Consider the following 17,065-nt stretch of genomic DNA (forward strand, 5'->3'; position numbering starts at 1 on the left):
GGTTGGCCCAGGATCGGACATTGTTTCGTTCTGCTGTGCATGGGGTCGCTATGAGTCGGTTCCGACTTGATGGCACCTGACAACAACAACAATGTCTAAGTTGTCCATCCCTATCAACTCTTGTTTGTTTTATTGTGAATTGAGTGGAGGTTTACAGAGCAGTCCATCAGTTTTATGTTAAAAAAAAATCCTACACTTTGTTTCATTTCCATGATTACAATCCTCTTAAGGTAACATCACTTATCCCACTTTCAACCTGTGTTTCTTGTTTCCATTCCTCCTTCTTTCCCCCATGCCATTTTGTACTTAGGTAAATGCTGTCCTTTTGATCTTGAATGACTGACCATTCTATGATGTGCATACCTCATTACTGTTGTTGTACCCCCTATATACCTATCTATTGCTTGGCTGAAACTGAGTCAGGGAGTGAGTTCAATGCCAGAACTGAAGGATGACCAACAAGGAAAGGGGAGACTAGGGGAAGGAAAAGAGACAATTAGTATAACCAAAAATATGCATGACCAGAGTTTGTTTATACATTCTTGCATTGATGGCCTATTAGGTTTTCTCCGTCTTTTTGCTATTCTGAATAGTGCTGTAATGAAAATGGGTTTGCATACATCTGTTCATGCCACAGTTATTTCTTTAAGATATATACCAAGTACAGGAATTTCTGGGTCATATGGTATTTCTTCTTTTTGGAGTCTTTTTGGGTCTTTCTTCTTTTTGGAGGTGTGCATTAAGGAGCTCTGGTAGCGTAGTGGTTACGAATCGGGCTGCGAACCTTAAGGTCAGCGGTTCGAAACTACCAGCCGCTCCGCGGGAGAAAGATGAGGCTTTCTACTCCCGTAAAGATTTACACCCTCGGAAACCCTGTACAGGGTTGCTATGGGTCGGACCCGACTCGATGGCACTTAACAACAACAACAATGGTATTTCTATTTTCAACTTTTTGAGGAAGCATCATACTGTTTTCCACATTGATTACACCATCTTACAGTTCCACTAGTGTAGGAGGGTTCCAATCTCTCCACACCCTTGATAGCATTCTTTTGTTTTTAACTTTGCTGTTAAGATTGGGGTGCAATAATATCTCATTGTTGCTTTGATTTGCATCTTTCTAATGGCTAGTAATCATGAGTATTTCTTCATGTTTGACGGCCACCTAAATGTCTTCTTTGGTAAAGTGTCTGTCCATGATTATTCATGTTTTTCTTGCTGAAGTAGTGAAGTTTTCTGTAAATTGTAGAGATTAGTCCTTTGTCTGATATGTCATTGCCCCACATTTTCCTAGTGTATAGGTTCTGTTTTTACTCTTTAGGTGAAATCTTTTGATGCATGTAAGTGTCAATTTTTTTAGGAGGTCTCAGTCATTTCTCTTGTCTTCCCAGTTTGTGTGTTTTTAGTTATGTTTGCTATTGTATTTATACCATGTATCAGGGCCCCTAAGTTTGCTCCTATTATTTTCTTTGATAATTTTTGTGATATTAGGTTTTACAGTTAGGTCTTTGATTCATCTTGAGCTCATTTTTTGTATATTCTGTGAGATATGGGTCTTGTTTCATCATTCTGAAAAATGGATATTCAGTTTTGCTGGCACCATTTGTAAAAGAGACTATCTTTTCCCCATTTAATGTGTTTCAACTCTTTGCAGCTGATCATAGGTGGATGGATGTATTACTGGGTTTTCATTTCTGCACCATTGACCAATGTGTCTTTCATTGTGCCTGTACCAGGCTGTTTTGACTACTGTGTCTGTGTAGTAGATTTGAGACTTGGGAGTGTGGGGCCTCCTACTTTTCCTTCTTTAGCAGTGTTTTGCTTATCTGCATTCTCTTTCCTTTCCATATAAAGTTGGTGATTAGTTTTCTTTAAAAAATGATACTGGAATCGGATTGGGATTGTATTATATGTATAGATAGATCACTTTGGGAAATAATTGGGTATAGACATTTTCACAATGTTACATCTCCCTATCCATCCATGAGCATGGTATATTCTTCCATTAATGAAGGTTTCTTGTAGTAGTGTTTTATGGTTTTCTTTGTGTAGGTCATTTGGTTTTATTGATACTTTATTTTTTATTAAGTATTTCATCTTTTGGGTGGCTATTATATATGGCTATATATATTTTTTTTTTTTCCAGAAGTCTCTTTATTAGTTATTTGTTTTTTTTTGTTTGTTTTTTTTTCAGAATTTCTTTATTAGTATACTGGTTTTTGTATGGTGATCTTGTACCCTGCCAATTTGATGAATCTTTCAATGAGTTTCAATAATTTTCTCACTGTGAGTTTAGGATTTCCTATGTATAGGATCATATTATCTATAGATAAAGAAAGTTTTAATTATTCTTTGCCAATTTTGATACCTTTATTTGATACAAATGATTCCCCTTCTTGCTTCATTTGGTTTTTTTGTTAATGTGCTGTGGAGTCGGTTCTGACTCATAGCGACCCTGTACAGGGTTTCCAAGGCTGTAAATCTTTCTCCCGTGGAACAGCTGGTAGTTTCGAACTGCTGACCATGAGATTAGCAGCCTGATTAGTAAGCATTATGCTACCAGAGCTCCTTCTTGCTTCATAGTTCTGGCTAAAACTTTCAGGACAATATTGAATAGGAGTGGTGATAAAGGTCATCCTTGTCTGATTTCTGTTTGCAAGAGAATGCTTTCAGTTTCTCTCAATTGAGGGTAATGTTGACCATTGGTTTGGTATAGTGGTGGTAGTGGTGGTGTGCTGTGGAATTAGTTCCAAGTCATAGAGACCCTGCATAGGGTTTCCGAGGCTATAAACCTTTACAGGAACAGAAAGCCTCATCTTTCTCTTGTGGAATGGCTGGTAGTTTCAAACTGCTGACTTTGAGGTAAGCATGGTTTGGTACATACGCCCCAACTGAGAAATTTCCCTTCTATTCTTATTTTGTTAAGTGTTTTTATCAGGAATGGGTGTTAGATTTTGTCAAGTGTCTTTTCTGCATCGACTGATATGATCATGTAGTTCTTTTCCTTTATTTATGTAGTGGATTACATTGATTGTTTTTCTAATATTGAACCATCTTTGCATATCTGGTATGAATCACATTTGGTCATGATGTATTATTTTTGTTTTTTTATATGTTGTTGGATTCCATTGATAGGATTTTTGTATCTATGTTTATGAGGGATATTGGTGTATAATTTTCTTTTTAAGTCATGTCTTTGCCTGGTTTTGGTATCAGGGTTATGTGTGTTTCATAAACTAAATTTGAGAGTTTTCTACATTCTCTAATAGTTTGGGTATAACTGGTGCCAGTTCTTCTCTGAATGTGTGGTAGAATTCACTAGTAAAGCTGTCTGTGCCTAGACTTTTTATCATTAGGAGTTTTTTTAATGACCTAATCAATTTGTTCTTTTGTTATAGGTTTGTTCTAGTTTCCTACTTCATTCTGCTTTTGTTTATGTAGGTAATGTGCTACTCGAAATTTGTCCATTTCTTCTAGATTTTCAAATTTTTTTATAGTAAAATTCTTCATAGTATTCTGGCATTATTATTTTTATATCTGTTGGGTCTATTGTCATGTCACCCATTTCATTTCCTTTTCATGTTATTTGCATCCACTCCTTTTCCTTTGCTAGATTTGCCAATGGTTTGTTGATTTTATTAATCCTTTCAAATAACTGGATTCTTACATTGTTAATTCTGTCTCTTGTTTTGCTGTTTCATTTATTTCTGCTCTAAACTTTATTATTCTTTGTTCTTCTGATGGCTGATGGCTGTATGCTTACTTTTCTGCTTTTTTTTTTTTTTTTTTGCTGCTGCTGCTGCTGCTAATTGTTGGAGACATTGGATTAAAGTGCTGATTTTGGTTCATTTTGGATATGTGTGTTTATTGCTATAAATTGCCCTCTCTGAGCACTGCTTTTGTTGGTTCCCATAGATTTTTGTATGTTGTGTTCTCATCTCATTTGATCCAAGAAATTTTTTATTTCTTCTATTAGCCAGTAGTTTTTAAGCAGGGTATTATTTAATATCCATATATTTGATTTCCATCCCCCCCATGGTCTTCCTACTGTTGGTTTTTAATTTTATAGGATTGTAATCTTATATGATACCTTGTAGTATTTCACTGTTTCAAAATGTATTGAAGCTTGTCTTGTGGCTTAATATATAGTCTAGTCTGGAGAATGTTTCATGTGTATTAGAAAAGAATATATATATTGTTGTTGTTGGGTAGAGTGCTCTGTTTTAAGTCAATGAGGTAAAGTTGGTTGATTGTGTTGTTTAGTTTTGTGTCTTTGTTATTTCTTTCTAGTTCTGTCCTTCATCGAAAGTGGTTCATTAAAACTCCTATTGTTATTGTAGAGCTGTCTATTTCTTTCACCAATTCTGCTACAGTTTCATTTATGCATTTTGAGACTCTTTCATTGGGAGCATATTTATTACGGTTGTGCCCTCTTGTTCAATTGACCCTTTAATTATTATATAGTGTCTTTTTTTTTTTCCTTTTATGCTGACTTTTGCTTTACACTCTCCATTATCAGAAAATCATATCGCCACTCCAGTTAGTTTTTATTTCTGTTAACTTGATATATTTTTTCTATCCTTTGATTTTTTGTCTTTGTGTGTAAAAGGTGTATCTCCTATAGACATCATGTTTTCTCATCCATTCCTCTATCCTGTCTCTTGAGTAGGTACATTTAATGCATTTACATTCAGTAGATTATCAATGTTTATAAATTTTCTGCTATCATTTTGCTATATTTTTTGTGGTACTGCTGACTTCTTTGTTTTTGTGATAACTTCATTTTGTTCATGTGCTTTCTTGTCATTTACTTCATTGTTACTATTCTAATGTTTACTAAATATAATTTTCCCTTTTATTTTGATAAGGTTTATTAACTTTGTTTGAGGTTACATTGTAATTTATTAATTTCTTCCCCAGTTTAAACCAGTCTGTTTTATGCTGAAATCTACTTGGTTTCCTCACCATTTGGAAGTTCTGTAACTACACTATTCCTTGTTTTTGCTTTGTAGATTTCTTTATTAAAAATTGATATCTCTGGTTCCCTAAAGTCTTGTAGGTTTGCTTTACTTTATATACTTATATATCTAAATTGACTTCTGGGTGATATTGTGATGTATGTTAATTTCAAGTTGCTGTCTGCTGTTATTGGGGATCTGTCCAAAGAACGCACTTGAATGAGCATTTTTTTAAAAATCTGATCTGGTTATTACAAATTCCTTTAATTTCTGCTTATCTGGAAATCTCCTAATTTTGTCATCAAATTTGAAGGATAGTTTTGCTGATTGTATGATTCTTGGTCAGCCTTTTTTTTTCCCCCAGAGTTTTGCATAAGATTCCATTATGTCTTTCATGGTTTCTTCTGAGAAACCAGAATTTAGGCTTATTGATTCTCATTTTCAGATAACTTTTTATTTTTCCCAAGCTGCGCTCAGAGTATTTTCCTTTTCTTTGGTTTTAGTATGTTTGATTATGATACATCTTAGTGATTTTCTTTTTGGGTCTATCCTGTTTGGGGTTTGTTCAGCTTATGTTTTCATCTTTCATGGCATTGGGGAAGTTTTACCCAAAAACTCTTCTATAATTTTCTGTGTATTTGTGTTTGTATTTTTGTCTCTTCCTGCTTTGGAATTCCAATGACCTCTATGTTATTCCTCTTGATGGTGTCCCACAGATATCTTAGGCTTTCCTCCAATTTTTTCACTTTTTTATCTGTTCATTCTTCTATTTGGCCCTCCATTGAATCAAATCTACTTTGCTCTTTTAATGATTTTTCCATTTCTGTAATCTTAGTATTAATCTTGTAGACTTCTATCTACAGATTTTTTGTTGTTTCTAATTATTCATTTATTTTGTCTATTTCTTCTTGCAGAGCATTCTCAAATTCTTATTAATTTTTTTTTTCTGTGTTTTCTTTGCTGGGCTGTCACAGTGACTACAACAATGTGTTCAAACATAGCAATGATTGTGAGGATGGCACAGGACTGACCAGTGTTTCTTCTGTTGGATATTAGGTCACTATGGGTCAGAACCAATTTGACAACACCTAACAACAATGGTTGATGTGGCGCTGTGGGTTAATGCACCAGGCTGCAAAGCCGTTTGAACTGAAAGGTCGGCAGTTCAAGCTCACCAACTGCTTCTCAGAAACCCTATACAGGGTTGCTATGGATCGGAACCGACTCAATGGCACTTAACAACAACAACAATGACAACAATTTTTATGGAAGCATACTGCCAATGGAGAGATTGGTGATTTTCAACCACAGATCTTTTGGCTACCAGTCAACTGATTTAAGCCAGACAGTTGGGTAACTGATCCTTTCTGAAAGTACATTGTACAGCACACCTTAATAACCTATTTCTAAATACTGTGTTTGTACCATTGTTGTTTTTGTTGTGATGTGCTGTGGAGTTGGTTCTGACTCATAGCGACCCTGTACGGGGTTTCCGAGGGTGTAAATCTTTATGGGAGCAGAAAAGTTCATCTTTCTCCTGTGGAACAGCTGGTAATTTCTAACTGTTGACCGTGAGATTCGCAGTACCATTATGCCCCATTAAAGAATAAAGAAGCAAAATATAAGCTTATTCTGTATAGAGTTGATAATTTTAAGAACTGTCAGGAAAAAGATTGCTTTAGAACCACAAAATCCTAGAATGAGAGGAAACCTTAAAAAAAAAAATCATAATTTCCTAGAGAGTTCAAGTTCTGGTAATTGGATTTATGCTACTAGATGGCTTTGAGCTAAGTTATGGTTAATAATGATGTCATACACTGGTGTATTTGATTTCCCTGATAACATAAAAAAAAAAAAAAAAAAAGATACGGCACTTAGAATACTGGGGGGGAAAGAGCATCCGAATGTCAAGTTCAAATGTCAAGTAACTAAGCTGAACTGTGCAAATCTAGTAGATGTAGATTGAAGAGTAAAAGGTCAGGTACAGGTTTGCTTAAAAGCATGTACTTTAGAGTCAGACAACTCTGGGTTTCATTCCTACCACTTAATAGTTACGTGGTTGTCAAGTGCTGATGAGACAGTTCTAACTCATATAGACCCTGTATAGGGTTTCCACCTACCTTGCAGTTAGCAGTTCAGTGCTTACAGTGCCACATGACAAAAGTTCCTTAGCCTCCCTAAACTTCAGTTTATTTCTCTATAAAATGGACATAAGAGTATATATGCAAATAATGAAGATGATGATGTATGTATAATACTAGCAGGGCACTCTGCACAACAAATTATAGTTTTCAATAATAATAACAATATTGTTATCCTTATTATTATTATTGTAGAGCATCATATAAGCTCCCACTTATCCTGTCATGAAAGTTTACTGTGGGAAATGATATTTGTTTATGTATATGTAATTCAATATATATACAAAAATCCTGCCTGGCCTTAAGAACCACACTTAAGAATAAGAGGTAACTCTTGGATTAGTAATAATGACAAAACATAAGATGAATCATCAGTGTGTGCTTTATTCATCACTGCTTTAAATGCTGTACTAAGTTCTAAGTATTCTAAGTTGATACATATATTAATTAATTAATTAAAGTTTCACAACTCTATGAAATAGGAGGTATTCTTATTTCCTATTCTATACACAAATAAGCCAAGCACAAAGAAGTCAAGTGATTTACTAGGGAATAGGATGATTAAGACTTTAATTCAGACAGTCTAGTTCCAGAATTCACATTTAACCAGTGTGGGCTACTATTTCCCACTTGCTCTGCTCTTTTGCCTCTATAGTCAATGTCTTTTTTAAATGAGTAATATCAAACTGGAACTTTAAAATATTATAATATGAGACCTAGGTTGATTAGTGAATTACAACAGTTAATTCTCATAAATTGAGAATTAAAAGTGGTTAAATAAATACTTGGAGTCCTAGTGTGGCACTGTAGGGAAAACACAAGGCTGCTAACCAAAAGGTCTTGACAATTTCTAATTTCTGTCTTACAGTCACTAAATATTGTTCTATTCTACCTCTAGGTACACTTCCTCAACCTAAACTTTCTAGCCATCTAAGTATATTCCTGGGAAGCTTGCTTAATTTATAGACTTCTATGTAATCCACTTTTAGGTAGAAAGAAGAATATAGTACTGACCAATACAATTTACAACATCCTCTTACCTTTTTCTGCTGGGCTCAACACAGTCACTGTGAAAAGACAGAGAGGTAAATATTAGAAATATTTTTAAATCTCCTTTTATACTACATTATTCCATAGTGTAATTTTGAACAATCTATTTAATGGTGTGTTAAGATGAGGGAAGGTAAGAATAATTAATTTCCATCCTTTGCAATCTTGCTTCATTTTAAACCATAGTAATTAAGAACTTCCAGTCATTCAACAAACACAGGTAAAACCTGCTTTAAATGAAAAACAAACAAACAAAAAAACTCAACATAAACACTCAAGCTATAGACCATGGCACTAAGAATTTTAAAAGCTGTTAAGATAGGAGGAGATGGAGTCCTGGTGCGGCTCTGTGGATTAATGCGCTGAACTGCAAAGTTGGTTTGGACTGCAAGGTCATCAGTTCAAGCTCCTCAACCACTCCTGAGAAACCCTATATAGGGTCTCTAGGGGTTGGAACACACTCGATGGCACGTAATAACAACAACAACAAGATAGGAGTTGATTATTTACTTTCCCAAATTATTCATTGCAAGATGACTCTAAATACTAATACCAAACTTCTCTTAGTATTTATAGGTAATATAGTGTGGAGGTTGTGTGCCTGCTCTGAAGTCAGATTGTCTGGGTGAGAATCCCGTTATTATTTTGTGACCATGGGAAAGTTCCTTAATTTTCCTAACAATGTCTACCTGACAAGTTTACTTGAGAATTAAAGGTGTTAATGGATGTAAATATGGCTTAGCACAGTATCTAGCTAAAAGCAAGTACTTATGCTCATATTTGGAGATCTAAAATGGTACTGTAGGAGAAACACTGGACAACAAGGTTGGTTTGAACTGCACGGTCAGTAGTTCAAACTCACCAGTCATTCCTTGGAAACGATATATAGGGTTACTATGAGTGGAAACAACTCAACTGCACTTAACAAGAACAACAACATTTGAACTAAGATTTCACAGAATATCAGAACTGAACGGGACTTTAGTAATTACCTGGTTATCTATTCTATTATAAAAATGGCAAAACAGGATTATAGTAGCAACAAATGATTTACCCCAAGTCAGAGAGCAAGTTAGTGATAGAGTTGGCTCTAGATTCCAATATCCAGGGCTTTTCACATGTACTATACCTATCTTCCCTAATTTTTTCTTGTTGTTCTACTTTGATGTATGCTATGGATTGAATTGTAACCCTCCAAAAGGGTATACTGAAACTACACTATCACTATAAATATGAGCCTGTTTGGAAGTACAGTTAGTCTTTTGTTATGTTAATGAGGACCTACTAGAGTACAGTAGGTCCTAAACCTAATCCTTTCTGAGTGGTATCTTAAAAACAGAACAGATTAGGCACAGACACAAACAGAGGAATGCAGATGTCATTTGATATACATACAAGCAATCAAAGGAAAGACAAAAAATGTCAAAGACTACAAAAGCTGAAAAAGGAAAAGATCGTTCCCCAGAAGCAGCAGAGACAGAGAATCTAGCTCTGACAACACCCTGATTTCTAGCCTCCAAAACTGAGATAGTAAATTACTGTGCTTTAAAATTGCCCACTTGTGCTAACATTTTACTACAGCAAATGTAGATAACTAAGATAATGTGTACATAATTTTTTTTCATAATGTGATTTGTACAAAGCCTATTTGTCTTTACTTATGACCATTATCTATATGTACTATTTGTAACTGCTTGTTGTTTTTACGTGCCATTGAGTCAGTTCCAACTCATAGAGACAACGTACACAACCAAATGAAACAATGACCCGTCCTGTGCAATATTAAGAATTATTGTTATGCTTGAGCCTATTGCTGCTGCCATTGTGTCAATGCATTTCTTTGGGGGTTTTCCCTTTTTTAACTGACCCTAAACTTCAGCAGAGTCCTAGTGTGGTGCTATGGGTTAATGTTCCAGACTGCAAAGCCATTTGAACTGCAAGGCAGTTCAAGATCACCAGCTGCTCCTTGGAAACCCTATACAGGGTCACTATGGGTCAGAATCAACGAGACAGCACTTAATAACAACAACAAACTTTAGCAGATCAAAGCCATTGGTATGAGTTGCATCCCAATGTAAAGAAAACAAAATGCTCACCATTGGAACAATAAACAACATACATATAAATGGAGAAAAGATTGAAGTTTTCAAAGATTTCATTTTTGCTCAGATCAAACATTAACACTCATGGAAGCAGCAGTTAAGAAACCAAGTGATGTATTGCATTGGACAAATCTGCTTCACAAGACCTCTTTAAAGTATTGAAGAGCATAGATGTCAGTTTGAAGACTAAGATGTGCCTGACCCAAGCCATGGTATGTTTTCAATAACCTCATATGCATGCAAAAGTTGGATAGTGAATAAGGAAGACAGTAGGAGAATTGGTGTATTTGAGTTATGGTGTTGGAGGAGAGTGTTAAAAGTACCAGGGACTGCCAAAAGAACAAATAGATGTGTGTTGGAAGAAGTACAGTCAGAGTGCTCCTTGAAGGCCAGGGTAGCCAGATTCCATCTCTCATACATTGAATATTGTTAAGAGGGATCAGTCCCTGGAGAAGGATATCATGTTTGGTAAAATGGAGGGTCAGAGAAAAACAAGAAGGCCCCCAACGAAATGAAATGTTACAGTGGCAGCAGCAATGGGCTGAAGCGTAGCAACAATTGTGCGGTTGGCCCAGGACTGGGCAGTGTGTCATTCTATTGTGTACAGGGTCTTTATGACTCAATACTGACTAGATGGCCTAACAGCAACTACTTTAGCAAGAATGATGTCCTTCTTCAGGGACTGAACTTTGCTGATAATATGTCCAAAGATGAAGTTTTACCATCCTGACTTCTAAAGAACAGTCTGGCTGTGCTTCTCCAACACTATGAATCAAATGCATCACTTCTTCTATGGTCTCCCTTATGCATCGTTCAATTTTCACATGCAATAGAGGCAATTAAAAATATCATTACTTGCGCCAGGTGTATCTTAGTTCTCAAACTGACAACTTTGATCTTGGACACTTTATAGAGGGCTTGTGCAGCACATTTTCCTAATGTAATATATCATTTGATTTCTTGGTTGCTTGAAGGTTTCTGAGATGCTGGAATATATGCCACCAGTATTTTTTAAATATCTGCAGGATCACCCCTGAAAGACTGATTTCAGATAAGCTTCAAGATAAAGACAGACTAGGAAGGAGAGACAGATTAATTTTTAATGTCTAGCCACAGAAAACCTTATGAATAGTAACAAAACATTGTAAGATGTAGTACTGGAAAATGAAAACATGAACACCACCAGAATTTTGTGAAATACAGTGATGGAAGGCACTCAAAATGTGACTGGGGAAGAGCTGTTCCCTCAAAATGGAGTTGACCATGATGATGCGAATGTATAAAGCTTTCTGGACCTTCATTTGCTGATGGGACACAACTCAAAGTCAGAAGAAATAACTGCAAACATCCAGAACATGGAATACATGAAATAAGAATCTAGCAAAAATAGAAGTTGTAAAAAATTAAATTGAATACATAAAGATCAGTATCCTTGGCACTAGTTAGTTGAAATAGACTGGTATTGGCTATTTTGAATCTAGCAATCATACAGTTTACTATGCCGGGAATGACAAATTGAAGAGGAATATTGTTGTATTCATTGTCAAAAAGAACATTTCAAGATCTATCTTGAAGTATAACGCTGTCTGTGATAGGATAATATTCATATGGCTACAAGGAAGACCACTTAAAAATAAGTTATTCAGATTTATGGACCAAGCACCAAAGCACTAATGATGAAATTGAAGAATTCTACCAACTTATTAAGTATGAAATTAATAAACATGCTATAAGATGTACTGATAATTACTGGTGACTGAAATGTGTGGGTTGGTAACAAAGAGGAAAGAGCAGTAGTTGGAAAATATGGCCTTGGTGACAGAAATGATGCTGGAGATCTCATGATAGATTTTGAAAGACCAATAGTTTATCCAACATATCTTTCAATCAAATACGAATGTGTAATCAAAACTTTTTAGGTGAAACAGAAACTATGGGTCTTTGTCAAAGCCAGCCCAGTGCTTAAAAACTTTCTAAAGGGAGTTCTTTGTACTGAGAACTAACAAGAATAGACAACAACCAAAGATTGACATATGTGACAACACTACATGGAACTCAGAAGACAGATGGAAGAATTCAGAACAGAACAAAACTACAGATAATAATTCAAAGAATCTGGGAGAACAGTCTATGATCAAAACAATTACATTACAAAAGAAGGAGAAATATAGGAACAGAGATTCAGGTAGTGAAGAGGTCAGGTAGATTTCAGGATAATATAAACTGTTTTAAATAGAGGGCAAAGTTAATAGAATAAAGGGTAAACACAAAGAAAATTAATACTTCACAACATACCAAGAAAATGAAAATCCAAGAAGATCATGGAAACATTAAAACTATAGAGAAACTGACAAGAAAAGGACAAAAAGCATGAACTCAGCACAGGAAGGCATACAGAAAAAAGAAACCAGCAGAAACACATAAAATAAAGCATAATGACAGCAATTAATTCATACTTATAGATAAGGAGTCCTGGTGTGGCGCTATGGGCTAATGCGTCAGACTGCAAAGTCATTTGAACTGCAAGGTTGGTGGTTCAAGCACACCAGATGCTCCTTGGAAACCCTATACAGGGTCACTATGGGTCAGAATCAACTCAATGGCACTTAATAACAACAAATAGATACATTGAATGCCAATGGATTAAATGCACCAGTAAAGAGAGAGAGAGTGGCATAATGGATAAGAAAACAAGATCCTTCAATATGCTGCCTGCAAGAGACACACCTTATACACAAAGACAAAAACAGATCAAGATTTAAAGGATGGGAAAGTGATATACCAAGCTAACTGCAATAAAATATGAGCAGGAATGGCAATACTAATCTCTGATAAAATAAACTTTAAGGCAAAAACCAGCATAAGAGAGAAAGAAGGGCATTATATCATGATTAAAGGGTCAACTGAACAAGGTGACATAACTATAATAAGTATCAAGTCTCTCAGTGAGAGAGCCCCAAAGTGTATAAAGCAAACCCTAACAGAATTGAAGAAAGAAATAGACAAATATAAAATAACAATGGGAGATTTTAATATACCAGTTATGGAAAAGGATAGAACAACCAGAAAGGAACTAAGAAAAATAAAAAACAAATAAGACACAGAGGAACTAAACAACACAATCAACCAACTTGACATTATAGATGTATACAGTGCATTTAACTCAACAACAGCACAATATACATTATTTTCCAATTCATATGGAACATTCTCCAGAATAAACCAAAACAAGTCTCCAAAAATTTACAAACATTTAAAAACTACAAAGCATCTTCTCAGATCACAATGCTATAAAATTAGAAGCCAACAATAGGAAGACCAAGGAAATAGGGTCAAATGCATGGAAACTATTGAGTACTAGAACAAATAAATGATGAAATTTCAAAAATACTAGAAACAAAAGACAATGAAAAGAAAACATACCAAAATCTTTGGGACATGGCAATGCTGAGAGAAAAATGTATTGCAATAAAGGGACACATCTAAAAAGAAGAAAGAACCAAAAATCAACACATTAGCAAAGCATCTCCAACAATTGGAAATAGACCAGCAAAGTAAACCTACAGTCACCAAAAGAAAAGAAATAATAAAGATTAGAGCAGAAATAAACAAGATAAAAAACAGAAAAACTATCAAAAGAAGCAATACAACAACAAGCTGGTTCTTAGAAAGGCTGATAAAATTGACAAATCATTGGCAAACCTAACAAAAGAAAAGAGGGAGAAGACATAAATAGCATGCACAAGAAACCACATGGGTGATGTCACAATAGAACCAATAGAAATAAAAAGGATAATAAAAAATACTATGAAGAGTTGTACTCCAATAAATTTGAAAATCTCCTGGGGATGGATACATTTTTAGAAAAGCACTTACACAGAGTGAGGTAGAAAACCTGAACAGATCTATAGCAAAAGAAGAAATTAAGCAGGTCATAAGAAAATTCCCAACCAAAAATGTCCTGGTCCAGATGGCTTCACTGCTGAATTTGATGAAACTTTCAGGGAACAGTTGTCACCAATTCTATTCAAATTATTACAGACAAGAGAAAAGGATACAAAACTTCCTAATACATTTTATGAAGCAAGCATAACCTTCATACCAAAACCAGAGAAGGACATCACTAAAAATGAAAATTATTACCAATATCCCTCATGAACATAGATGCAAAAATTCTCATTAATAGAATTCAACAACACATCACAAAAATAATACATCATGACCAAGTGGGATTCATATCAGGGATGCAAGGATGGTTCCATATTAGAAAAACAATTAATGTAATCCACCATATAAATAATAAAACAAAAGAAAAGAACCACATGATTGTATCAATTGATGCAGAAAAAGCATTTACAAAACCCAATATGAACTCCTGGTAAAATACTCAACAAAGTAGTAATTGAAGAAAAATTCCTCAACATAATTAAGAGCATATATAAAAACCAACAGCCAACATCCTTCTCAGTGGAGTGAAACTGAAAGCATTCCACCACTTCTATTCACTATTATGTTGGAAGTCTTAGCTAGAACTATATATAAGGCAAGATAGGGAAATTAAAGGCATCCAAACTGGCAAAGAAGTAAAAGTCTCTCTATTTGTAGATGATAGGATCATATACATAGAAAACCCCAAGGCCTCAGCAAAGTAACTTCTAGAACTCAATGGAAGATTCAGCAAAGTGGCCGGGTATAAGATCAACATACGAAAATTACTCAGATTCTACTATACTAATGATGACAGTGCTGAAAATGAAATTAGGAAAGTAACACCATTTTACAATAGCCACCCAAAGGATGAAATAGTTAGGAATAAATATAACTAAAGAATCAGAAGATCCATACAAAGAAAACTAAAAAATACTAATACAAGAAACCAAAAGAGATTTACAAAAATGGAAGAATAATACTCACTTGACCTGGCTTCAATGACTGTAGATGATCAGAGCTCAACCCAAAGAAGAAAGAAGAGGAAAAAAGCATCATCTGATACAATTTGATAAACTTGACCTACACCTATAAATGCTCAAAAGAGGAAACAGATCCCTGCTGCAAGAATTATTCCCACCCCCTCCACACAAAGAGTAGACAGGGATGGGCAACTTGGATATGGGCTACCCAAAATGGAGGGAGGGATACAAAGGTAAGAAGTGACTGGCTTACAAGCTTTCAAGAGGGAAACTAGATCCAAAGGACGTGGAGTAAGGTAGAGTCTCCAGTGAATAGTATCCAGCCTGTCCAGGAAGGGCTGATGAAATGAAATGCAGATGGGTCTCTTGTGATGCAATAGTGAATAATTGTTATCAGGACTGATTGTGAGGGTTGGAAATGTAAAGGTAGACGTTTTATAGAAAGAAGGGGAGTGATTAACTTTTCAGTCTAGGAGCAGAGGGCCCTGGGACCATCAATAGAGAAGAGCAGAGAGCGGGACCCTACCCAGAGAAGCAGTGAGGCCTGAGATGGAGGCAGAGAAGATGACGTAGAGAGATGGAGTGGCTGGGGACTTGAGATCCAGAGAGGGAAAGGTGCTGAGGACTGTGGGGGGGTGGGGAGGGGGAGAGGCAGGCTTGCAGGGTATACCCTTTGGTTGGGTGATGATGCATGGACGGGATGGTAACTATGGCAATGAAACGATGTATGATAGAATGAATGTAAAACTAATGTTCTCCTATGTAAACTATCACACAAATCACAATAAAACATTTATTTTTTAAAAAATGGAAGAATATACAATGGTCATGGATAAGAAGACTTAACAATGTGAAAAAGTTAGTATTACCCAAAGCAATCTACACATATAATGTAATCTCACTCCAGATTCCAACAATATTCTTTAAAAAGATGGAAAAAACTATTACACATTTATATGGAAAAGAAAGGGACCCCAGATTTTTTTTTAAAAAAAAAGCACTGCTTAAGAAGAAGAACAAAGTGGGAGGCCTCTCACTCCTAGATTCCAAATTTACTACATGACTAAAATGGTCAAAACCGCCTGATACTGGTACAAGGAAAGATACATAGATCAATGGAACAGAATTAAGAATCCAGAAATTAACCCATCCACATAGAGATAACTAACTGTTCTTTCACAAAGAGCCAAAGTATACTGAATGGGGAAGAGATAATCTCTTCAAAAGATGGTGCAAGCAAAACTGGAAATCGATATGCAAAAGAATGAAACAAGTCTGTTATCTCACACCAAATACAAAAACCAACTCAACATACACTAAAAATCTAAGTGTAAATTGCTGAATTATAAAGGTCATCAATGAAAAAGTAGGGACAAATTTAAGGGCTCTAACACAGGGCACACATAGTCTATCAAACGTTGCATGAATTACAAAAATAAAAGAAGACAAAATAGATGATTGGGACATACTAAAAATTAGAAATTTATATGCATCAAAAGATTTCACCAAAAGAGTAAAAAGGGAGACCATAGACTGGAAAAAGACTTTTGCAATGATATATCAGAAATGGACTAATTTCTAAAATATATAGGAAACAAGAAGTCTTGGTGTGGCACTGTGGACTAATGCATCAGACTGCAAAGTCATTTGAAGTGCAAGGTCGGTGGTTTAAGCTCATCAGCTACTCCTTGGAAACCCTATACTGGGTCGCTATAGGTCGGAATCGACTCAATGGCACTTAACAACAACATAGGAAACAAAAACACTTATACAAGAAAAAGAAAAATAGCCCAATTAAAAAATGGGTACAAATATGAACAGACACTTCACCAAGAAAGACATTCAGGCAACCAATAAACATATGAAAAGTTGTTCATGATCATTGAAATCAAAACAACAATGAG

The 17,065-nt window shown here is 35.3% G+C and overlaps 1 protein-coding gene across 1 annotated transcript in view; it reads right to left on the bottom strand.

The window, feature by feature from the left end:
* ZDHHC15 (zinc finger, DHHC-type containing 15) overlaps positions 1-17,065 on the bottom strand; it is a 393,634-nt gene that overhangs the window by 316,772 nt on the left and 59,797 nt on the right. Inside the window, exon 2 of the mRNA XM_006873732.1 lies at positions 8,140-8,166. Coding sequence (XP_006873794.1) covers positions 8,140-8,166 — 27 coding nt within the window. The remainder of the gene's footprint in view (positions 1-8,139; positions 8,167-17,065) is intronic.

This window comes from Chrysochloris asiatica, unplaced genomic scaffold, assembly GCF_000296735.1.
Source record: "Chrysochloris asiatica unplaced genomic scaffold, ChrAsi1.0 scaffold00252, whole genome shotgun sequence".
In the NCBI taxonomy this organism is placed as follows: domain Eukaryota; kingdom Metazoa; phylum Chordata; class Mammalia; order Afrosoricida; family Chrysochloridae; genus Chrysochloris; species Chrysochloris asiatica.